This window comes from Prunus persica, chromosome G5 (assembly GCF_000346465.2).
Source record: "Prunus persica cultivar Lovell chromosome G5, Prunus_persica_NCBIv2, whole genome shotgun sequence".
NCBI lineage: Eukaryota > Viridiplantae > Streptophyta > Magnoliopsida > Rosales > Rosaceae > Prunus > Prunus persica.
Genome location: NC_034013.1, coordinates 13,350,279 through 13,376,276, shown reverse-complemented (window position 1 = coordinate 13,376,276; position 25,998 = coordinate 13,350,279). Strand labels below are relative to the sequence as shown.

Genomic DNA, 25,998 nt, shown 5'->3' with positions numbered 1-25,998 from the left:
GAGCCTTCGATCAAAAAATCTTGTACAATCCAATGGTTGTCCAATTTTTGGCTAAAAAAATTTGAAAATATATCAAAAAAAAATTTAAAAAAAAATCAACAAATTTTGGAAATTTTTTCTATACATACCTACCAATATTATTCACTTTCCACACCAAATTTAATTTCAAAATTTTATCCGAAAATGTTATCTTGATTTTTAGGTGAGAATTTTACGATAAATATTAACATTTGGGAATCGAAAATCTTATCAATGGTTTAAGTATAAAAAATAAAAAATAATTTTAAATGAATAGTAATTGCCTTAGACTTAGCCCTCATGGGTGGAACCACAAATAGCAAGGCTGATACTATTCATGTGAATAGTGACAGCCCTTGCTTGCCCTTGCCCTAGACTTAGCCCTTATGGGTGGAGATGCTCTAAGGGCTACGGTGTAGCCCAGCGTGGTTTTTTAAGAAAAAAAATATAAAACCTATATATTTAACTTGTTTTCAATATTAGCCCAGTATATATTAACTTATTAAAGCCCAAAAAAGTCCAATTTTTTATATAATTTTAGTTGGAGGGCAGCAATAAAAATACACATTAAAATAGGTTCACTATCAGTTATGTTATTGAACATATTTTCATTTTGATCATATGCGTTTTTCAGTTGCATTTAATATGTTTTTGTTTTTTGTTTTTTGTTTTTGATAAAGAGTGATAGTATTTTATTGATAAGAGTAACATAAACAAGTACAAAGCCACTATGGTGTTAAACCTTATTTGGTTTATGTTAAAGCTTATTGAAAATTAGTCTATGGAGCTATGAACTAGCGTGGTTTATATGTTTTAATGTTTACTTTTATTTCTAGAAAATCTATAGAAATTATAAGTATCAAAAAAAAAAAATCAATAAACTTTAAGCTAATAACTTTAGCTAGCCCACCAATTGAAAAATTCCTGATTCTGCGTGGATTAAACTTTTGATCAAGTGAGAGAGGGAGGATTCGAAAATGCGACAAATGACTGAGAATCCTTCCCTCTCCAAAACAAGGATCATTATGAGTATGCAATAATATTCGTAATGAATACAAGAAGCCATGATTTGCCACAACAAAGGCCTCTTGTGAAAATATAATTCAACATATCTGACATATTATTAGCAATCTAGCAGCTGATTTAAATTACAAACCAAGAACCTGCCCAGAATCACAACACAATCCCATTAACAAAAGCACACAAATAAAGTTCACAACACATACTGACAGACTGATACTACAAACAAATTACATTGACAGACTTACCTTCCTCCTCCTTTATATATATATATATATATATATATATATATATATATATATATCTCTAATGCAAAGATACGGCAGCAAATAAAGAACGTAAACCTAAATTTACCGCAAATGTTTCATACCATGCCTAGGTGGGAGAAGGGAAGGTAGAATTGAGAAACTCTTCATCCTCAATGAAGATTTGCAAATTCTTGGACTTCATCAAAAAATCAACTGCTTCCTCATTAAATTCTAGCACAAAGGCCAACTTGATCAGCTCAGAAAGTGCAGGGATATGATCAGTGTGCTCCCACAAGACACCTTCAGATATTACTTGAGAGAAATATGTGGCAAACTCAATGATACTTTTATGTCCTCCAGACCTGTCAATTTTCTGAGTGAAAAATTTGGACATCTCTCTGTCCCATCTTATCTTGCGGCTTGCTCTCACATTCAAAGTCTCCCCAGAAGACAATGGTAAGTTATAGTTTACAGTGATCGGTTCGGTTGTCTCTACGACAGCGAGATTGAGAAGACCTTGGACAGCTTTTTGCCTCTTCCCTGCTTCCATTTCATTGGGAGGACAAGCTAGAAAACCAAGAATCAGCTTGAGCAGCTCTTTCCCGATCAATTTCTCCGTTGGAATTACCTGTTCATCAACACCATTTTCTACGGACAGTTCTTCCTTCTGTACAGATTCAGAAATAGCTCGAACACCAATTTTCCTATACATTTCAAGCAATGTAGTCCGTGGCAAGTCAGGCAAGCTTGGCTGAGGATACCAAACAAATAAGGGGTGAGTAGAAGATTTTTCAAAAAGATCCTTAAGTTGAAGGTCATCAGGAAGGAAAACGTCGCACTTGTTTAACAACAAGATTTCATCTGAGCCTGAAGTAACAGGTACTTTCACCAAGGCCTCAGAAAGAGCTTTCTCTGTTTTTGATTTATTTTCAGGTACTTTGACCGAGGCCTCAGGAAGAGCTTTCTCTGTTTTTAAACTCCGGCTCTTTGAAACATACCCCCAGAACTTGCAACATTGATCATGAGACAATCCAGTTTCAGAACTTTCCCACACCTTCCAGAGCTTGCAGTAGTCATCAATTGATGGACGGGGCTTTACCTTGTAAGCACTGGAGAAGAACCCGAGTAGGTTATGATCAAAGTAATTCTCCAGAACAGTCAACTGCAAGCCAAACAGCTCATCCTTGTCATACAAAACACACTCTTCTGGATTAACCCACTGTCCATTCTGATTTCCCTTTTGAATCCAGATCCTTTTGTCAGCCTTGCTATTTGGCTCCCATTTAAACTCACTCAAGTAACTGTATACTCGAACAAAAGTGGACAATTCATCATGAAGAGCAAGCTGGCTGGCAAGCAAAGGACATCCTTTGTCCACTTCAACAATCACCCCTATTTCAGAGAGCTCTTTTCTGTATGTTGTAATTTTAGAACCATAAAACTCTTCATCAATGAAAGGCCCATCAGTCTGCTTTAGATACTTATCAAACTCAGAATCAAACAACAAGCACTTGCTTGGAGGCTCGTAACCATCATGAGCCTTCAGCCATGGCTGAGAAACTTTCTTCGTGAACACATCAGGAAAGGAGTAATCTTTCTCCTCCAATAAAATATGTATGCAGTCCAGCAAAGCAAGTGCATTTTCTCGAGAAATGCTCCTCGGATTCTGGGGAAGATATAGACAAGAAGGCACAAACTTGACCCCGTCCTTGAATTCCACAACGACCCCCAAGCTCTTCAGCTCTTGCTTATATTCATGAATGTTCTTGCCATAACAAGTGTCAGAATCGTCAATAAAAGGGAGACGGCAAATGGGAGAGAGAGATTCCCAATCAGAACAAAACAGAATGCACTCTCTTGGAGATCTATAATCACCAAGGCGAGTACGCAGCCACTTTTCTTTGCAAATGCAGCTCTTAAGATCTGCAGGAAATTTAAAAGGAGTTCCCTCCAGCTTTCTGTAACAGGACAGAAATGCTTCTACATTTTCTTTGGTGATGGAAGCCTGCCGGAAATGGTGAGCAAATACTTTTGCAGCCTCTTCAAAATCAACGACCACCCCTATCTTTCTCAACTCATCTCTGAAGGAAAAGATTATGTCTCCATACAAATTATGATCAATTAATGGGACACCACTAAAGACCTGAAGAAGGCAACCCCATTCAGGGTGAAACAAGAGACATTCACTTGGAGACTTGTAACCATTATTTGTCTTCAGGCATTTTTTTCCTCTCAGTGCTTCGACAATCTTATTGGATGAATTTGAAATGTGCATAATTTGCAGCATTAGTAGAACAGCCTCAGGTGCTAGAGAAGTTAAGCATGACGGTGACTTTAGGTGGTCGGCAACAAGCTGGTAATTTTTGTTGAACGAGACAACCACACCAAGCAACTCAAGTTCTGTTTTGAAATCAAGGATTTCTTCACCGTATACCTCCCGATCAATGAAGGGAATGTCACTAATTTTGGATGCAAGTATCCACTCTTGGTCAAACAAGACAGATCCATCTGGAGACCTGTAACCATGAGATTCTGTTTTAAGCCATTGTCCTTTTCTGATACTGCGGATGAAATCGTCTGGGGGAAGACATTTGTCCCTCAAAAGCTTGATAAAATGTAGTATCGAAAGTACGTTCCCTCTAGGTAAAGTGGACGAAGCTGCCAGAGACATAAGATGCTTCCCAATAAACTCACATGCTTCTCCAAATTCAAACATCACTCCAATTGTTTTCAGCTCCTCCTTGTAACCATCAATTCTCTCACCATAATAATTCTTATCAACCAATGGGATGTCAACAAAAACGGATCCATTCTGCAAAATGTTTCCCCGTGATGGGGTAAGTACAAATGACTCCGAAGGTGGCCTGCACACAGAAAATCCATTCAAAGTAACTTTCAACCAACTACCTTCCTTTATACATTTCAAGAACTTCTCCGGGATGTGAACCCTTTGATATCTCAGATGGCGAATCCAGTCCAAAAGCAAGAATACCTTTTCTATACTAAGTGTTGCAGATAGAGCTGGAAGACAGGCATTGGGAGCAGAAATATAAGGGACATCCGAAGCTCCAGCATGATCTTTGAGGAACTCAAGGAGCTGCTTCTGTTCTGTAATTTGACCTGCAAAGCGGCCTGGATTCATGTAATCTTCTCCTAACTGAACAAAGCCGTCTTCTTTCCACAGATTCGAATCAGTAAACCCCGCCCATTTGCTTTCGTTGGCAGGGACAATAACTCCTCTCCTTTGTCTGATGACGTCCCCGTAGTTATCCACGAGTGGCATCTTACCACATAAATCAACAATTTCAAGATCAGAGATATAGCTCTTGCAGAATGAATGATACAGAAAGTGGGCATATGCAATAGCAGGTTTCCGTTCAATACCATTAGACTTATAGAGGCAAACTGCATATTCATGTACATTTACAGCTGCAACCTTCATTTCTTCCGCAAGCCATTTCACCAACTTGTCCTTGTTAGAACATAACTGGATAGCTTCCTGGGTTCTTTTCGGCATAAAAAGAAGACTTGCCGCAGATATAAATTCCCTGTTCCAGTCAATCAGCCATGAGACATGACAAGAATGACGGGATAGGCAAACGTTCTTTTTACCAGTCTGCATTGAGCTCAAGCTGCACAAAGATACATCCTCATCAAGATCCACATATTTTATCAGTGGTATGTTCTTGATGTTGGTGCAGAGAAATTTGGGCCACCAATTATCAGCAATAAACAGTAGAAGTTCCAAGTAGACATCTTCTGACACTCCAACTACCAGATTGGAACTCTGAATGCATTTAGCATACCATTCATCATCCACTGGTTCAACTCCAAGGAAACTCAGAATGTGATCATACTCCTCTTGGTCAAATGAATGACACAAAACATATTTTCCATGGGAAGAGAGATTCGGCAAGCTTACCCCTACTTCCCTGGCCTCTATCAAAATATTCCAAAAATCAGGCAATAACCTACCCACTTCACAAGGTTTGTGGAAGAACTTCTGCTCCTTGTGCGGCTCACATGGTACAATGTCTTTCTCAACCAGCTGTGCTTTGATTGACTCCCTCACAACATTCAATTCATCATATCTAGAGTCCTGGACAGGCAAGAACCTGAAAAAAGGAGGCAAACTAGATACTGGTGCATCTTCTATAGTTTTCACGAGAGAGAGAAATGCATTAATAAATGCAGAGGGCACACAGTTCAGAATTCCTTGATTCCACTTCTTGTCCAATAGAATATTTTCTCTTGATGATGCTAAAAGAAAATCTGCCTGAATTATGAAGGGCAAATTTGTAAACATTTCAGTGGGAAGGAATGCATAGACCCCGGGTGAGCTTGTTCCTCTATTAAGGCGTTCTCCATATGGAAATGCTAGCGTGATCACCCACTCATCTACCTCCATTCTCTTCTCATCTCTGCATTCTTGCTTGACAGGAAACTTCTGCTTCCACATATAATAGCTGCATTCAGTTTCCAACTCATTACCATTTTCTTCTGCAGAGAGATGGAGCGTGTAGGAATCAGCATCAATGTTCTTCCGCGTCACAAAATCAGTCTCACTTGATATTGATATCGCGGTTACAGTGTTGAGCCTTGGATCCTCATTATCTTCCCTAACCGAGAGCCGCTTAATCTTTGCAAGAAACAAGAGAACTTCAGGATGCATGCTTGAGAGCTGCTGCTTCACAGGTTTGACCTTGTCAGGCTTTAGAGGCAAGATCAGTGTTGTGGTTGGAAGGGCAGAACCAGAACCATATATCTCTGTTATGTCAGATAGAGTCGGGCTTTCCTCAACCCATTCTGGAACTATGTACCCAAGATCGCAATGCATACAAGGCTCTTCATTGAACCTTATTTGATAACCATTACTAAAAATGTAAGGCTGAGCTGTGATCAGAAACACGCTCTTGAAACCAATTCCTGCAGATAGAAGATTCAAACTTTACTCCCTTATAACTCACATCATTGCTTCAAATAGAACACCCATATATCTTTCACCTAAGAATAATAGTTGACCTTTTAAATGGAAAACTGACTTAACCCTCTTAATTAAAGGATCCAGACAATTATGGGTATTTCATAATCATATGCACTTGTGAGGTGAGTTTAACAGATTCCTTAATCTACTAAAATCACTAAATTATTGCGTATCTCTCCAGTCATGGGAAATGTAAACCAATGGATTTATTGTCTGATCTCTATGTCAAGATTGGTAGGTAATACAAGCTTTCCTTATGACCAATATTCTTGGAGAAGCTATATAACATATGCCTGTTTCTGGAGTCAAAATAAAGCTTAACCAAGCATGTTGAGAAGGTAGATTTTGAGTAAAGTCACCAAATTTTGTGAAGCTCCATACATTTTTGGAAGGCCTAAAGCTATAAAAAAAAAAATCAGCAGTGACATTAACTATTGACACGCTAGATCACAAGGTACTGATGTACACATACCTTTCTCCCCAATATAGCCCTGATTCCGGTTGCCTTTCTTTGTCGACCGTCCAATACCGCAAATAGACTCTATGTTTGTAGGAGAAAATCCCTTCTCATTATTGAAAACAAGCAATGTGGCAGGAGCCCCTGTGCCGGTTATATCCCGGGACGTTAAGACAAACTCAAGTGATGGATCAACCCCCTCTGAGTACTGATTATCTTCTGCATTCTGTAAAGTAAATTTAACCATTATTTGTTGTTTGAATCAACTTGAATTAACCATATAAGAAACAAAACTACGATTGGCAACTGTATATAGTTGCTTTTAATCAAGGATATCACCCAATGATCTGGATTAAGCTTCACATACAAATACAGTACTATCACATAACTCTAGTAACTTGAATCAATCAAAACATTGAGAAATTGAATACCATCTTAATCAATGTAACCTTTTAAAAGTTCATCTTTACCAAATTAAAAGTTTAAAATTAACCCTTCAAATGCGTTCTCCAGCACACTAATACCTACATGCATGCGCATATAAACACACATATATTCCTTAATTTCTCTTCAAAAAGCATTTAGTTTTCAATTGAAGAAGGGGATGACCAAGTAATGAAACAGAAATCATGGAGATCAGAGTTCCATAACCTTGTTATGTACTGAACTTCAACACCAAACAAAACCCATCAAGGGGATTTAGTATTTTTTCAGTGTAAGGTCTATACATGCATACATACGCACATATATGATATATATATACATGTAGGAATGTGAATGCAAACCTGGATGAGTTCCATGAGAAAGTGGACATCTTTAGAATAGAGCTCAGCAGAGAGATGCTCGACAGCGTGGTGAAGATCTTCAGATAAAGGGTTGAGTTCCCCTCCAATGGAGAACTTTTTCATGCGTATTTCTTCTATGTGCTCTCTCGGTGTCGCCATTTTCCGTACGGTCACAAACCCAAAGGCACAACCTTTACAGAGAAACAGAGAGCAAGCAGAGAGAGAATAAACAGAGAGAGAAAGCAGAGAGTAAACAGAGAGTCAGAAATGAGGGAGGGAAATGAACACAAACTAAAATGACAAATGACACTAAACCAAGGTTACATGTTATGAAAATATGAAGAGACAGTGGTGAGGAAAATGCGGAGGAAGCTTTCTTTTTTGCTTTAAATTCTATTTAATCTATATATATAAAGCAAAAGGCAGAGAATGGTGAAACATTCAAAATACCAGAAAATGCCCTTGATTAATACAAACATTAAGAATTGAAATTATTAATTAAATGAGGATAATATGGTAAATTCACAATTTTTCGTATTAAAAAAATTAAAATTAAAAGAAAATTCAGATAATGGGTCCTATTTTTATAGAACACAAATATCCATTATCTTTTTTAATTCTAAAATAAATTTAAATTTTTTAAAAAAAAAACCTCTCGCATGCGCGGAAGCGCGTGCAGAGAGGCTAGTTACTATTATAAGTCTATTGTATTAGTTTTTATTTCTTTTTTATTGGATGTTCTTTAAAAATGTTCTCTTAAATAGTAGTATAATAAATAAGATAAATTATATTTTATTTACCAATATAATAAACAAATAGAGCTCGTTTGGGAATGATTTTGGATAACTCAATAATCACTTCTATGAATAATCACTTCAGGTAGTTTTAAATAATTTTAGGAGTTCTTAGATCTAGGTCCAAAACGATTAGCTGGTATTGGATTTAGTCCATACGTTTTTAGTTTTAGATGTAGGTCCTTTGACTTTATTTATTTTTTTTTTTGTGTCGATTTTACCCTTTGAGGTAAATAAGAAAAACATATTGAAAATCTATATTTTAATGCATAATTTCCTTGTAATTGAATTTTGAATTCTTTCCTTGATAATATTTACCTAATATATACCATTTAATCAATAAAAGTAAGACCCACAGATTATACCTATGCGATGGACAATAGGACAATATATCTATACCATGGGATAATATATCTACATCATAGACTGAACAAACCACAAAACATCTTACCTATAAGTAAGGTGAAAAAATAAACAAGCAGAATATTAAATTACCTATAACTTAGGTGCATAAAAACATAAAGTCGGACAATATATGCTACCTATATCTCTGGTACATAAACAAGATAAGTGGTAAAACGTATGTTACCTATAACTTAGATTCATAAACAAAAAGGCAAAAAAGTGTGGTACCTATATCTCATGTATGTAAAAACACAAGTCAATTAATAACTTTTTTTTTTATTAAAGGAATATGTTACTTATAATTTATATATATATATATATATGAAGAAAAATATATCAAAAACATGTATTACCTATATCTCAGGTATACTATACTTAAAAGAACAATTATAAAGAACAAAATGAATGAACCTGATTCAAAGTTGAGCATATATTTAACATAAAATAATAATAATAATAAAAGAAGAAGAATAAGAAGAATAAAAACATAGCAAATGGATATTAAACCATGCTTCAGCGGTTATTTGTGTCTTGGGATGAACCCCAACTCTGAATCTCCATTATTTTCTCATCTATTTTAACGAGTGTTTGGCTTCCCATGAGCACTAAACTCACTCCATTATTTCTTTCTTATGTCAATGTACAACATTTAAAAAAGAAAAAAAAAAGTATTCCTAATTAGGTGCTTTACTTACCATAAATTTAGTAATTTATTATAAAACCACCATAAAAATTTGTTGCAATTAATAACTTCATCATTTCTTACGTTTTATGTGCTCAAGGGTAAATTGGATAAGGAAAGAAATATAATATTGGCTAATTATCTCATTAAGGTAAGTAATCTAAGATAATGGGCAATATTGGAACAAAAAATAATTTTAAAAATATAAAAATCAAAAGATTACATCATACAATACTTAAAAAGGAATGTAATACTATGTGGCACAAAAGTCAAAGAACTTGTATCAAAGTCACCAAATCTAAGAATTAAACCCAACTCGTGGATGGAAATTTAGATCTATATCAACTTTTCTAATAATTTTATAAAGAAACACTAAGACTTGTTAAGGAAGTAAATGACAATGCAAACAGTACAGAGGAGGAACTTGTCAATTAAGGAATAGAAAAAGTGAAAAGACAAAAGAAAACAAACCGAACATTATTGAAATGAAGAGTAGTGCGTAGAGAGAGAGTGAGAGAGTGACTAGGAAAAACATGTACGAAAAGCAACAATGTTAATGAGATTTGTACGAAAAGCAAGACTTTGGTCTTTGAGAATCTAACAAACACCTTTCGTCAACTTTGCATTTTTTATCCAAAGCCAAACGACAAAATGGAAAGAATTTGGTTCTAGGTCTCTTCTTACGTTCGCAGTCTATTTCAAACTAGTTTCAGAGCTAAACAGAAGGCTTACTTTTCTCCTCTCTTCTCAGACAGTCTCCTCCACTAGTTTCAGAAGAAGCGTGGGTAATTTTCGTCCTTGCAACTTTATGTTATTGTTTTCTTGCATTTTTCACCCCAACCACCCAATTAAAAACAATAACACGAGTAACAATATTATTGGTGGTAAATATGACACAAGTCAGGACGTACCCAAGTACGTATAGGGGTGGTTGCGGTTCGGTAACCGCGAATTTTTACTCAAACCGCAAACCGACCGACTATTTGCGGTTTGGTGATTTTTGAAACCGCAAACCGACCGCGTTTTGCGGTTTAAAACCGCAAATTCTCAAGCATTCACAAAAATATAAATTTACAACCTAAATAAATAAATACACAACCTCAATTTCTCAAGCATATATAAATTCACAATCGATTCCAATTCTCAAGCATTCACAACCTAAGAAAATTAAAGTTACAATTCCAAACATTCCAATTAAAGTTAAACTTCTCAAGCATTCCAATTCCAAATCCTTTAAATTTACAAACCAAAAGCAAAATGAATTAAAGTTACAACCAAAAAGAAAAATCCAATTCACAGTTAATTAAAGTTACAAACTAAAAGGAAAAATGCAATACACCAATGTTACAAACTCAAGTGTTGGTGGTGAGTGGATTTGAAGAACCCCTTTGTGTTGTTTGAGCACCAATGCTATCTACAAATAAAACAACATAGTTTAGTACATTTTATTATAAGAAGAAGCATAAATAACATTAGCATAAATACACTAATTACTTACAAGTTGTCATATCTTCCATTTCCTTGTAGAATTCAACCTCATCATCTGTTGGTTCCTTGTAAAAGGAAAATTCGTCCGCTCTAAGCCAATCACTAGTACATACTAATGCCTCTACCATTTTAGGATGCAAAGAGCTTCTAAAAGGATCCACAATCCTCTTGCCTAGGCTAAAAACATTTTCACTAGCAACCGTAGAACTTGGAATTGCAAAGATATCCTTGACAACTTGTGAAAGAATAGGATATCTTGTTTGATTCCCTTTCCACTAATTCAAGAGAAGAGAAGGGTTTACAATTTTACTTAATTATTCATAGAGTATAGCCGTGCGGCTATACTTTGCGGTTTGCGGTAACCGCAAATTTTGAAAATCAAATACCGCAACCGCAACCGTAAATGCGGTTCGGTTCTTAATACCGCGATTGCGGTTCGGTTTACCGCGATTGCGGTTTTATTGCGGTAAAATATCGGTTGGTTTTTGCGGTTTTTCGGTTTTTCGGTTTAAAATGCCACTCCTAAGTACGTAGATGACATGTGACTTGTGAAGGCAGTATTTTTCATTTACTTACTAGTCAATGATCATTTAGTTTTGTGGCTTATAATTTTTTAACACAAGAGCGATAGTCTAAACTACGATATATGATAAGGGGATTTCTTGTAAGACATTTACTTGTCTTAAATCACCTGATATGGTTTTCTATCACATGAGCTTCACGTGAGCTTCTAGAAAATAATGAATTCAACTTGTTAAATTTATCACATGAGCTTCACGTGAACAATCCTTACCAACTCAACCAACCCTCGTTTACCTGCTAAATCCACTTTTGCTAATATATATCACGAAATTCACTATCAAATACATAGGAATAGGAAGGGAGAGTAAGAATATATTCAAGGATGTGAAGTTCGTAGGGCCTTTGGAGAGGATGGTGGTGGTTCAAAGGAGCGTTGTGCCATTAGGGTTACTAATAACAAAGAACTAGGTTTGCCTTCATTTCCAATCCCTTGTACAATTCTGACTCGGTCAACTTTTACACAATTCCTTGCGTCCTTGCGTTTTGAAACACTCCTTCATCTCTCGATCACCTATACAAATTGTAATATAATATCAAACGAAGTGAAAGTAAATTAAATAGCTGTGCGTAAAGTAGGAAACGAAGGTAAACGCATGCCAGAAAACCAAGGAGGAGTATGGGATATGATCTTAACTAACTTTTTTCTTTGAGGGAGGAATAACTCGAAGGAAAATGCTAGGGAGATCACATTTTATATAATACCTCTCAATTTTTTTCTGTTTCCTTTAGGCTTAAGTGAGTCAAGATGGAAAACTAAGTACGATCAAATACTAAATAATTGAAAGTTAGCCTTCAATTCCCTTAGAAATTAATGAGAGGGAGAGCTTGACATACGACCAATTTCAGACAGAGAGATCACAATATATGAAGTAGATTAAAAACTAATTCTATGGAGCAACAGTTAGGGTGCGTGCGTGTTCATGAAAAAAAAACGACGCTAAAAAAGGCGTCGGTGTTCAGGAGAAACGACGGCATTCTATCTAGCATCTGTAGAAAATGCATTCGAATAGAATGTCGTCGATGGCAAAAGAATTGCATGCAATTCAAGAGACGTGGGGATTTTGAAGTTAACATTTTTTTATGAGAGAACATAAACCAGCAACAAGAATGACAATAAAGTAAATATTACATCATAATTTGCAGAATAATTAAATCAAAGCCAGAGTTATGAACTTGCTTGACCTGAAAATGGGTCGGATTCATTTGAAACAAGTTTGGGTTAACTAACTTTGAATGTTGCCAAGTTCGGGTTAATTGGAGTACACACAAACACGCAGGCCCAGCTCGTCCAAAATGACGGACCGAGTTCACCCAAGTCAAACCATCCAAATATTAAACCAACCCGACTCATAATCAGTCCTCACTTCCTCTCCACTATTAGGTAGTTTTTTCTTCTTTGATACAAGCGATAATGGAAAGGGGGATTCAAACTTAGGACATCGGATGCAAAAATAACTGTTGTTAACAACTTGAGCACCCATGTGTAGCAGTCATAAAGAAATTAAGCACTTGGTTTCAAATACTGTACAGCATAAGTGGGACTCGATTTCACTGAATATACCGGTGAGTCCTTTTGGGGTTCCTGTTGTGTAGATTTTACAACGAAACACTTATAAGGGTTAATTACAACAAATGGGGGAATGGAGAACAATGGACAAAACAAAAAAACTTGCATTCAAAAACCAAGCTAAGCTTGACAGAGAAAACCCTAATTCAAGGGACCAAAAAAGATGATTGACATTAAATGATTCTTTCTCTACCTTCAACTTTCAAAAAACGCTCAGAAATCGGTTATTTACCGTTAAATAATAAATTCATCGAGAGCCCTATTGAGGAAGGCTTGAATGCCTGGATCAACTTCCGAGATGGAGCTATGCGGGGGTCGTCTCTATTGGTTTTCCTCCTCCTCGAAGGCCCCCCAATCGCTCCCATGCTTTTAGCAGATGTAGAAGATTTTGTGTTAAAGATCACTGATCCAAATGAAGCGTCAGTTGTTGTGACAAATGATACTGGGCCTTTATGTGATGTATCTTGTGGGTATCCAACAGCTCCATCCTGATGTGGGGGTGGGAATTTCTCACTCTTGCTCTTGGCATTTGCTTGTGTCATCACTCTCCACCTCTGCAAATCAGCAAAGATTTGACTATAAGTTTGCTGAGAACAAGTGTCACTACGGAAACTTAAGGAAGCCACAACTGCCACTGTTTACACACTGATTGTCCTTGTGGTGGTTACTCTTTAAAGTATAGCAATATCAAACAGAGGAGAAATTGTAGCTGATATGTGCATATAATGTTGCTCAACGTAAAATGATGTGATGATTTTGATACCGTCAGATCAACCACTTAGTAGTGAAAGAATTTTGACATGCCCAAAAAGATCATTACCATATTCTACTAATCAAGTGGGGTGCATGCTAAACAAACAAACAAACTTCAAACGTCAGGATCAACTTAGTAGTCAAAACCCAACCCAAAGGCTAAAATCTAGATTCATATACTATAACGAAAATAAAAAAGAACTATCTGTGACACTGAGAAAGGTAAGATCTGTGATTTCAGAACTTTGAAAGAGCCCACATGACATTCCAGAAATAATTAGGTGGGATTTAGGTCTGGGTTCAGGGTTTTCTAATACGAAGGAGTGGGGTGGGTGAGAATGCATATAAATAAGATGTGTGTGTGTGTGTGTGTGCGCGCGAGAGAGAGAGAGAGAGAGAGAGAGAGAAGCTTCACATACATCTAAGTTTCCTGGAATCTCTGCATTAGCTTCTGGAGCTGGAATCGCCCGACCGACTCGTTCACGACCTTTAACTCTTCTGGGACCTTCAGCAGCATTAGGTTTCCCACTTAGACCTCTTTGCCTGAGGACAACAAATATCATCTGTCAAGATGTGCCAAAATGAGTCCAGAAAGCATCAAACATGAAGAAAAGTAAATGAGTAACCTTCTAGCTTCTTCATCTCGTAACTTTACATCCATTTCTTTGGTGGGAGGATATTTTGGCAAACTTGATGGCTCACAAGCAAAAGGCTCCGTAGTGAACAACTGTACCCAGATCACAAAATACCAATTAAACATAACAAAAGAATTTGGCACACCATCACGTCAATTTCTGGTAAAGAACACAGTTGCACTAAGCCCTTGCTAACTCCCAGAGAGTAATATATGTTTCTTTTGACAAGAAATACAACTTTTAAGAAGACTTCTCAGCAGATTGTACACGTCACAGAGCCCTGGAACTAATTAACCATCCTTGCGATTTATTTTGCTTTTCTTTACTTTTTCTTTTGGTAGGAGATCATGTTTTTCTTTCCAAAATATAAAACCCAGCTTCACATTATTGTTTCCTCAGAAAAATTAAAATCAAATAGAGAGCACTTACTTCGCTATTGAGAGCAGTGGTGGCAGTGCCTCGTCCATCAGAATCTACTGATAGAAGAGATTCGATCAAAGGTAGTGAAGAAGCTGGGAAATCCTTGAATGTTTCTGCTACACAACGCTTATATGGCTGCTGTGGCTTAAAAAGTGTTGCATTTGGCAATTTATATTTTTTCCAATATTCCTCAGATGGGGAGCCACATAACTTAAATATCTTGTGCAGTTGCTCAACCTAAACAGGAAAATAATTCAAAAGGTGTTTGTCAAACTGAAAATCATAGATTGAGCAGAAAATAATAGCAATGTTGCAAGAAGATTAAGAAACTGGACTCCAAAACGTATACAGAGACGAGAACAACATCTCACAAGAATTGCTGTATTTTACTTGTAGACTCACAAGTAGAAGTGGACCAAATGAAGACACAAAATTGTTTCAAAAGAGTGCAGTAGTAGATCATTATTCAAGAATCGGGAACAATTGAATAACTGGAACAGAACTTTCAAGAACTGATAACCTAATGAGAAGGGCAACTATAAAACAAAGCAATTATAAATACCTCTGTCCGTCCTGGCATAATAGGCTTCCCAGAAAGTAACTCTGCCAAAATGCAGCCAGCGCTCCAAAGGTCAACACCAACTCCGTAGAAAGTGGCCCCAAGAAGAAGTTCAGGTGGGCGGTACCAGAGAGTGACAACTCGACTAGTCATGTGTTGCTTCTGCTCAGGACCAAAAAATGTAGCCAGTCCAAAATCAGCTATTTTTAAAATGCCTTCATTGTCAATTAACAGATTGGATCCCTTGATATCACGGTGCAAGACACCATGGTTGTGGCAATGCTCAAGCCCAGATAGCAGCTGTTTCATATAGCACTTGACCTGCCATAGAGAATATCTTGAGAAACAAATCAGCCTTTCAATGTCAAAATTCTATGTATTTGCAATGAAGAGCTGGACAAATCAGATTCAAATGGTGCAGGAAGTCACCTACTACAAGCCTACCAATAAAGATGCTAGCTTACTTTCTGTAAGATGCAATTCTAAGCCCATTCATTAATTTTTTCAAGTGCCCATTTAATCCCATATATTATCTAAAATGGTTATCAATTGTTTTGTAACATAAGTGAAATAGTTAATCTTTTGTGAACAAAATTTTGACATAACTACCTCACAGGTGTTTGTTTAATCTATTTTCCTTTCCTTCAGATAAAAGGAAATAAATGAAAAAAAGAGCTTGACTAAACCAAGTATTTGAGCAATGTTGATCTCACTCGAGTTTCGAGTTAACTTAAGCTGCAGATAATGGAATTTTAAATTCAACTTCTTTCTTCCCATGTAATCAAAACAATAAAAAGCTAAAGAAATTCCTTTCTTCCCATCAGCTTCGAAGCAATCCCACCTTTTTATCTACGTTTAATAGAGTGATGTGAGCAAACCAAAATTTTGCTGAATTTACCTACCCCATCATATGACTTGCCCTTTGCATATAAATTAAAAATCTGGAAGCTCAAACTACCAGGTATGGGACCCAATCCAGCCTAGAAAGGAAGGTCCCAGGTAACATCAAAAGCTAAAAACAAGCAAAACAAAAAAGACAACCAGGGCCACATGAATTCAAGAACCAGCGTGGCCAAACAAAGGCGAAGTAGACAACACATCCAAACGCATAAAAACAATCTTTGGAAAGCAGACAGCAAAATCTAGCTCAACTACCATGAACCAAGCTACAATTCATAGAAATCTGACAGTCTACCATTAAACAACAACCCAACCCAAATGAAAATTAGCAAGATAAAGCTTCAATCACTGATAGAAACTAAAACCAAAATGTACCTGAGGCTCAGTGAACTTGACTCCCGAGGAAGCGGCAAGGCCAGAGAGATCGTGCTCCATGTACTCGAAAACCAAGTAGAGGCTGCAAGACATTCTTGAAGTGACCAAGCCTTCAAGTTTAATAACATTGGGATGGTCAAGTTTTCTCAGCACATTGATCTCTCTGGCCATGAATTTCACACTCTCTGGCTCCAAATTATCAAACCTAACCTTCTTTAAAGCCACAATTTTCCCAGTAACCAAGTCTCTTGCTTTATATACATTGCTATAAGTCCCTTGCCCAATCTGAACAAAAAATATATTTTTTCAAAAAACGAAAAGGAATTAGATAAACCCGAAGAGTTAAAGTCATGATTTTGAGCACCTTAGCGAGCTTCTCGAAAGTGTTGGCGCGACGAGGGGTCCAACCCTGGATCGCGTCGCCGGCGACGGCCAAGAGCCACGAAGGCCAACCCTGCTGGTTCGCCGGGAAAGGTTTCCGGCGCTCGATCGCCGGAAAGTCGCCGGTGTGATTCTCCCTCTGCCTCGCTACCGCCTCCTTCCTATCATCCCTGACAGCCTCCACTCCGGAGGCCGCCTCGATACTCCGGCGACGGTGCCCAGCTCCGACGGATCTTCGGCGATCTCCGGCGGCCTCCGTGCCCAAAACGCAACCCATCGTCTCAGCTCCCGAAGCTCCGGCGACGCATTTGGGAATATGTAAACTACTCAGGCGATGGCAGTCCGGCGTCGTTTAACCGCTGACGGTTAGTTTCAAGGCCGTCTATTGTATTGGGATTGTATCTGTCTCTTAGATAAACTCGTCTCGCTTGGCGCCGACGTCGTATCTGGAAATGAAATTGAAACCGCGGCGGGAGGTGGCGGTTTTACAGGTGAGTGGTGTACGGACAAACAAGGAGAAGTAGAGAGCGAGAGAGGGCCAAAGTGGGCGTTTTTGATTCAGTTGGGAATCTATTAGTGATGAGCTTGAGTGTCATCGCAGTGAGAGAGAGAGAGAGGGGGGGAGAGAGAGAGTCTTACTTGTCCCATGGTGTAGAAATTGCGTCATGGTTTTTGGAGTTAATTACGGAAATGCCACGGTGTTGGGGATCTAATTGTCTGCGGATTTACGATTTTTACCACGGGCGAGAGAGAGAGAGAGAGAGAGAGAGAGAGAGAGAGAGAGGCGCAGAGGGAAAAGAGAAACAGAAAGAGAAGATGCTGATTGCTGACATGAATGTAAAAATTGGGAGTTGGGATTGGGACCCCAAAAGTCAAACCAAGAGAAGAAAGCTACTTTTTGACACGGGCTCTAGGGTCAGGGTCAAGTTCCTTTTTTTTTTTTTTTTTGTAACAAAAAATTATACCATCTAACATTTTGACTCCTTGTGTACAATAAGAATCATATAGTTTTTAGTCTTCTAGGATTCCCATTAAAATATCTGTGAAATCATAGTTTTTAGAAAAGTAGATGCATGATTTGATTAGACTATTATGATTAAAATTGAATAATTAACATTTTTATCTTTCGGCCCCTAAATTGTAGTGTGGATAAAGAAAGTATGTACATTCTCCGTCCGACTTCTTATTGGTACTATTTTCATTAACTTTTCTTGTGACGATCATGAATGAAAAGACAAACTTAAGAAAATATGGTATCGTTTAACCATTTGATCACAATTATTATCATTTCATTTTAATCGACCACATTTTGTACAACAATTTGTGATTTGGTTAACTTTTTAATTAAAGAGTGTCAGATACGATCAATGTCTCCAATTATTAAAGTGCATTACAAGGTGGTCGAGAAAAGATGTTATCACTTTTCTTAGTAGACATCCTCATTGTAGGGTATAGATCAACTTATTCCACTAATTTAACTATTATAAGAGAGTAGCTTCGTTACGTCCGAGTCCCAAATTAGAACTTGTTCAAATCCCCACTACTCCACTATCATTTGATTTTAAAACAACTACTTTAGACGCTACCTACAAATTAATCCCACTCCAACCTATTGCATCTTGAACCAAATCTACAAGATTTGTTCTTTCGGTTTTGGAAGGCTGAATTATTTGGTCTAGGGTGAAAGGGATGAGTAGCAAATGAGATTAAACTCAATTCTAACTACCCCACCGAACCTATTAAAAAAGGGTATGGTAGGTTAGATTCTTACATTTATTACAGAAAACCTAGAGAGGGAGCAAAACTTGCAGTTGAATTCAAGTACAAGGCAATGGTGGCAGGCAACAAAGTTTGTTAGTTTGTGTTGATTGTGGAGAAAGAAATTTCAACACAAGAATTTTATTAATTTTCTCATCAACTTTTGTGATTTAGCTAAATGCTCTATCTAATTAACTAATCATGATTAAGCAACACATCAAATGGGTCTTAATATTTCATTAAATAAATAACTATAGAGTCAAAGAAAATGAAGGTCAAGTTTATTGTGCCGTTCTCAAATGGAGAATTGACCTGTCATTGACTCTAAGATTCAAAATTTTATAACATAATAAAATGGCAAACAAAGGACAAAAGTTCTATGCCAAAGGTCTTTCTAGAAACATCAAACATTGCATTCATTGCTCATTGAATTTAAATTTCCTTGCTGCATTTTTGAGTTAGGTAGAATGGCAAATTAATAAAAATAGATGTTGGATGGTAAAGTGACCTCATATCAACTTCATGCATCGGTTGAAGTAATGAGTATGCTCAACAAACCTTGATTCTTTTAAATTTTAATTTAATTTTTCACACACATTGAATGCGTCATGGAGTTCGGACATGAGACCATTAATATGCAAATTAATGTCATTTTTCACTGAACTAGACCCCGTTGATTTATTAATATATATCTATATCATGAAATCTCATATTTAATTATTAACCCCTATTTTGTATTTATCTTATATTTTGTTGAAATAGAGATCTAAACATATATAGTTAGTTATGGGTGTCATTATTGACTTAAGGATCTCAAGAACAAAACAACAAATTATGTAAGGCTCCACTTGTTATAAGTAAAGGTTTAAGTATCACAATTACAATAAGATCGTTCGTATATGTCTTTAGAACATAAATCTCTTCATTGGGCTAGTGCGGTGACATTTTTAAAACCTTAACAAGGGGTCCAATAAAAATGCCCAATTGTTTGGATTTTACATTCTGTTATTTGTAAATTGGCCATTTTATTTTATTTTATTTTAATCAAGATATTGTTTCGAATCAAGTAGGGTGAGAAATTCGAATTTATGACATCTTTCAACGTTGACAAGAGAACGAAAGAGAAGTACCATAATCTTAAGAACATAACAAAATCAGATGTGTATACACCACACATAATTGATAATTCCAAACTTTAATCCAATTGGCCCCATAATCTTAAGATAGATATGGATAGGTTTATAGATGATTTATTTTTCATGTAACTATAATAAATAAATTAAAAAGAAAAGAGAGAAGATTTGATTTGAGTAGAAGCATGTAATGTTGCTGAATCCACAGCTCCTAGCCACAAAGAAGCAGGACAACCAAAACCACTCGAAGTTAAAGAAGCACAAAATTATTGGACAAACGTGTCCACTGTCCATTGGTTTTGCATATGGGGTTCTGTGGATAAAAGAGATCAAATCACCCACTAAAGCTGTCAAGTGATCAAACGCCAGCCAGCATTCTTGTTTATTTGTTGTTTTGTTTCTTGAAGTTTTGAAAAAACAGAAACTTAGGAAGTAGTGAGCAAAAAATGGGAATCTTCTTCTGCTGCTTGGATTCAGATGAGCTTTTGCTGGGGCTGCTGCTGGCTTTGGTGCTTGCTATGGCCTTCTTTATCATGTGCCTGCCTCCTCCTTCGAGGAGAGTGGCTGTCTACCATTGCTCTTGATTAGTTTTCCAAAATGTGCTTTCATTTTGCTAATTAATTCTGCTTAGTGCTTGCTCTTGTATTGTTTTGTCGTTATACCTACTACGCGTACGTGTATGTGTATGCACTCGTATTTGGGATGAGAAGTTTGTAATGGCATCAATCTCTTCTGTATAAAAAGAACTGCGAGATCTGTTTCAGTCTCTTCTGTTTGTAATTGCATTTAGGCATTCAACAATACCAGAATGTAGTTGCCCCACATGGAGGCTTCTCTTTCTTTTTGGGGTTTTGTAACAGCTGTTTACCCTAGCGTGATAGCTCAGGGAGGAGACCGGCACTGTATCCTTTTTTTTTATTATTGTATTTAGTTTAATATGAAGGAACAATGAACAGGTGATAAACTTGGGAACCTAACAGAAGCACATTTCCTTGCCGGAACACAAAAACATATTAGCTGTGCCATTTGCTGTGAGGTGGATTTGTTGGAAGAACATGGGTGCAGAAAATGAAATTTAAGTTCAACATTTTAGCACTACTGGTCAATAAGGACAATAACAACGTCTGCAAAATATTAAGGATGAAAAAACCTGAACTAAACAAAGGAAACCTTATATCCAATTAATCCTTGATGTGAGTATAATTCCCAGCCTCTTGGGATGGGTGGCATATATACTTATAAAATAGTAAATCTACTGGCAGCTGCCGCCAAGCTCTTCTTTTTTGGCTAACCGGAGCAAAGCTTTTCAAGGGCCAAGTTCTCATCCCCACCAACAGCTTCCAAAGTAGTCCTTGCCTGACCTTCAGGGAACCCCATCTCTACAAGTTTTTGTACCTGTACACGAAAACTCAATATATTACCAGATCTCCAATTTTGCAGATTTATCAATAAGTAAATAAACTAAAAATCCGCCAGACTGCTCAGTTTGCTTTCAAAAGAGTTACTCTTTTTATGGTTACTTAAGTTTCAAAATGCATCTATTCTTTCCATAGACATTAAAGTCAAGCATATCAAAGAGAAAGGTAGGATCAGACTGACCTTTTCCTCAATCCCAAGAGACGATTTCTTGGCAAAAGTTTCAGTCCAGTATCGAGCTGTGCCAACAAAGGTCTGGTAATCTTTAAGATACTGCAATATCGACATAAAGGAACTAACTTAGAATGAGAGAAATTTGATAAATAAATACATAAAGGCACCATCAAGGCAAGACTAGCAGCAATCAGTTGTAAGTCTGATACTCTCCAAGTACAGCACATTCACAAAACATAATCTAACATCAATTGAAAGACAAAATTTTTGCAATAGCAGAAGCATTGGATAAAGGACAAAAGCAGGTTTAGACCTGTTGTGCCACCACAGCATCTTGAGGATCATCTGGTTGAGGAGCAGAAAGTAATGCTTGTACAGAAAGAAGTGCTGTTTTCAATGTGAGAGCTGGGCTCCATTGGTCCTTCAAAATATCCAGACAAATTGCTCCACTTTGACTGCTGATATTAGGGTGCCTTCAACAGGTGACATACATACACAATAGAAAATTCTATATTAATGATCCCTATGCATATCATTTCTTCAAGTATACAAATTCATCTGCCCCCCAGATTCTTACACACTGTCACCAGTTTATTTTATCTCTATTTTACAAACTGTTATTACTAAAATTATAAAGTTCAGGAAACAGGGTATACTAAGAACCAAATTATCGACCTCCAAGCCGAATCAAGAAAGTTCCATCAAAGTCCCGATCTTGCAGTCCACGATGATCAAGGACTACTAAATACTTGAATTCAACCCACGGTACATGCAATGGGTTGTCAGTTTACTTCAATCTCAATTGACTACATAAAGACTTAAAAGGAAGAAAATTCTAAATCCCAGAAGTGCTAAAATACTCTTATATGCAATATAATCAAAACTGCTATATATGACAACATCCATAATGCGCCTCATTGTATGGTCAATGAACCAGCAGAGTCGGTTAAAAAAACAAGAGGAAGAGATATGAACATAAATTTTCCCTACCAAACTTTGGTCGTAAACTTCATTTTGGGAGGCTCAAAAGGGTATGCATCTGCAAGAAGAAATCCAACAGTTGACAGCCATGTTAGTAGGAATTTTAACATACTCCTTTCTCATTCTTTACGAATAGACAGCCATGTTAACAAACAACCAGCTAAACTGTTTTTGCATAATAATGCAATCAAAAAGCAAGCACTAAGTCTTATCATGGTGGCCTTTTACCCACTTAACCCCAAATTTGACAGCACTAGACAACACATAACCCCAAATTTGACAGCACTAGACAACACATAAAACTACAAAGTAACTCCCTTTTTTATTTTTTTCTTCTGCTGCAAAGAGCTTCAATTCAAACCCACTATAGACCCCATAACATATTTACAACAATGAACTTTTTCAATGTTAAAGTTTCAATCTTGGCATAACCCCATTCACTTCCGCAGCTTTTCTCAAGAATTAAACATAAAAGAACACCAAAAATACAAGTAAAAAGAGAAAGAACAGCACAATTCTTGACAAGGGAAATTGAATTGAACCTGGCAATGCGATATCGATCTGAAAAGTGCCACCCTCGTAAGGGGTACCAGTTGGGCCAGGAATGGTTCCAATTAAACGGGCAAGACTACCGTCGCCTTTGGGGCTGACTTTGATACCTGAGCGCTCGACGTCTCGGCTGCATTCCTGAAGCTCCTTTTGAACCCTAGCAAAGTCTACCATCTTCAATTGCTTACAGAGAATCTCAGAAAACTCAGGGAGAGATAAAGGCCCAGTTGGAAATGGAGGTAGGAGATGACAGAATAGCGAATAAAGCTCTCGCTTTCTCTCCCTCCCTCTCTCTCTCTCTCTACCGAGCTCTCTCCTCTTTATGAGTGTGTATATATGTGAATATCTCTCTCTCTGATTGATGTTTTTTTGGTTACATTGCTCTTTTTGGGTTTCGAACCTTGATGCTTTACTAATTAGTGAAATAAAGAAAAGGATTGTCATTCTCCCTATAATACTTGTATTATGCACATGTATATGTATTTTTTAATAATTTTTTTATACACATTTTAAAGACTCGATAAAATATATATTTTTTGAAAAGAAAACATACAATACACATATTATATACATACGTACATATTTTCTACTTTTAATACACAAGTTTTTTTTCAAATTTTTTGAATAATACAGACAAAATTCCCTTATTTTTCACATATTATTGAATAAAAATAATATATATTTAAAATTTTAATATATTATATTATAATATTATATAGTGGTCGAGCCAAAATTTTACTGAATAAAACACGTAAGTATTTTATTTGTACTTTTTTCGTTATGTGTTTTACTAACTAGGGTATAAAGTAAACCATGTTGTTAAAGAATTATTTCTGGTAATTATTGTTGGTCTAATAATTTCAACCAATGAAATAGGGGTTCTTTTTTTGGTCCTAATTAAATAGTGGATTTACCAAATAAAAAAATGTGGATTGTTATTATATCATGAAAAATGCTAAATTTGCTTAAAATTCATTGTATAATGAGATAAAAACAATGTATACTATAGAAATGTAACTCAAGCACTTAAGAGTATTTACAATTTCCATATTCTAATTCGTCACTATCTAATATTCCTCGTATAAAGAAAACTACATTGATTTCATTTGTTTTACCATTTTGTTCTCTTAAATGATTTGTGTAACTCATGACCAAATTAGTGAAGTGCAACAATCTACGAAGTCTTTGCCATCCAACTTCCATGTCCTGTGAAAAACCCAACGAAACTAATTAGCTTGGCAACACCGTAGAGGGGTTATGAGTCACATGACCGGACAAAATGCACCAATACTTACCTCAACATAAAATGTTCCAAACTAACTTGGTTTCAAAGAGAAGAGCTTATATGCAACAAGATTAACGCTCTGATTGTATTTCAAGTCTAAATTCTAAATTAAAATGCATTACAATGATAGACTTGAAATATCGCTATAATGACATCCCCCTATAAATAAGTTTTTCTCCTTTCGTAGTTGCTTTGTTTACATCTTTTGTTGTTTGATATTGTTGTTAGATACTTCGCCTTGTATCAAAACCACGTTACTCCCGTAAGAAAAGTAACAAGAAAAAAAAACAGAGTATATTGGATAATGCAGTATACATGTAAATGTGTTCTTCTTCTCATTTATAATTGTAAAATGTAATTACATCATGTCAATGGAATTTTTACAGGGCAAGCATAATTAACTAATACTAAATCTTAGCAAACACCTGTAATTAATCACTAATGACAATGACATCTACACTGGGGTTCCACCCTTCACATACTCAGTAAAGGCCATAGCTACAAGGCCCAACATGGCCAGCCTTCCATTCCACAGCTCAGCATCTGAGGTCATCACCCCTTTTGATTTCGACTCAACACTCACCCCTTTTTCAACAGAGGAACCAAGGAGGCCACAGATAGCAAAATACTGGTGCCAAGGAACAATGGGATATTTGAGCAAATACATCCTGGCCCTTGGATAGTTCCACTGCCAGAGCTGCAACAAATCCCACCATTGCTATCCTGCCGTTGATTCTTTCTGGTGCTGGCCCACTGAATGCAAGCACGTCTGAGAACTTTGGGATAACGACCCGCACTCAAGGAGAAATATGTACATATGTCACATGTAGCTCAACCTGTACATGAACTTTTATATCACTAGCTATTTTGATTAGTTCTTTTGATCAGAATGTGTGGTTTAAATTTGACGTAACTTGACGTGATGATGAGTGAGATGATATTAAATCTTGTGCTTGTTTTAAAAGAAAAGAATTAGTTAGGTACCTTAGGAGAAGGTGGAGGTAAAGGGGAAGGAGCTGGCTGTGAATTTTCTGATGAATTTGTTGCAGTGGTTGGTTGCTCATTCTGACCATCCTGCAATTGACGGATTAAGAAACACATGGTTAGGATCATTATGTACTATAATGCCTCAATAAAGTGGTTTGCTCCGTATTAAGTTATGTAACGCTAGACTAATCAAAGGCGAGAGTGGAGACGTAATTACCTTGGCCATGGAGTTAACCCTCATCTGAGCATGCCTACGCAGACTAATGGGTGCAAAACTAGCAGGAACAAACAATCAGCTGGTTCACTCTGTCATCGTGTTTCTTACTTAAAACGGTGCCAAAAAGGGTACCAATTAATTAAGTAGACAAAATAAATTGATGCACAATTAAGAAGGCAGCAAAAAGTAGGTGTAAGATTGATTTTGAAGGCTTGTGCGTGTGCTTTTGACGGTGGTTGGGGATTGGGGTGGCTTTTTAGTGTGGTGGCCTGAGGCTTTTTAGGTCCAAGTGGGTGGACGCTGAACGGTGCAAAATTTGGCACCACGTCCTCATTCGGCTTCCCAGTCAAAATGGGTGACTTGGGTTCTCTTGTTTGAGTAATTTTTGCCTCTTCCGGGTACATCTATAGAGTGTGTTAACTGGCTTGCATGAGAATGAGAAACA

At 36.8% G+C, this 25,998-nt stretch overlaps 2 protein-coding genes and 1 pseudogene across 2 annotated transcripts; all 3 read right to left on the bottom strand.

The window, feature by feature from the left end:
• On the bottom strand, positions 1,118 to 18,156 carry LOC18776375. The gene is made up of 10 exons (XM_007209023.2): positions 17,037 to 18,156; positions 16,673 to 16,957; positions 15,401 to 15,718; positions 14,848 to 15,075; positions 14,410 to 14,510; positions 14,203 to 14,326; positions 13,258 to 13,584; positions 7,513 to 7,770; positions 6,743 to 6,953; positions 1,118 to 6,212 (listed from the first exon to the last, which is right to left on the bottom strand). Exons 1-10 carry the CDS (start codon positions 17,328 to 17,330, stop codon positions 1,414 to 1,416), a joined length of 6,945 nt encoding a protein of 2,314 aa, XP_007209085.2. The 5' UTR covers positions 17,331 to 18,156; the 3' UTR covers positions 1,118 to 1,413.
• Positions 21,005 to 23,397, bottom strand: LOC18777735 (ubiquitin-conjugating enzyme E2 27). Its single transcript, XM_020564438.1, has 5 exons — positions 23,058 to 23,397; positions 22,525 to 22,573; positions 21,848 to 22,007; positions 21,544 to 21,633; positions 21,005 to 21,339 (listed from the first exon to the last, which is right to left on the bottom strand). The coding sequence occupies exons 1-5, from the start codon at positions 23,236 to 23,238 to the stop codon at positions 21,232 to 21,234; spliced, it is 588 nt and encodes a 195-aa protein (XP_020420027.1). The 5' UTR covers positions 23,239 to 23,397; the 3' UTR covers positions 21,005 to 21,231.
• Positions 24,672 to 25,625, bottom strand: LOC18777160 (annotated as a pseudogene).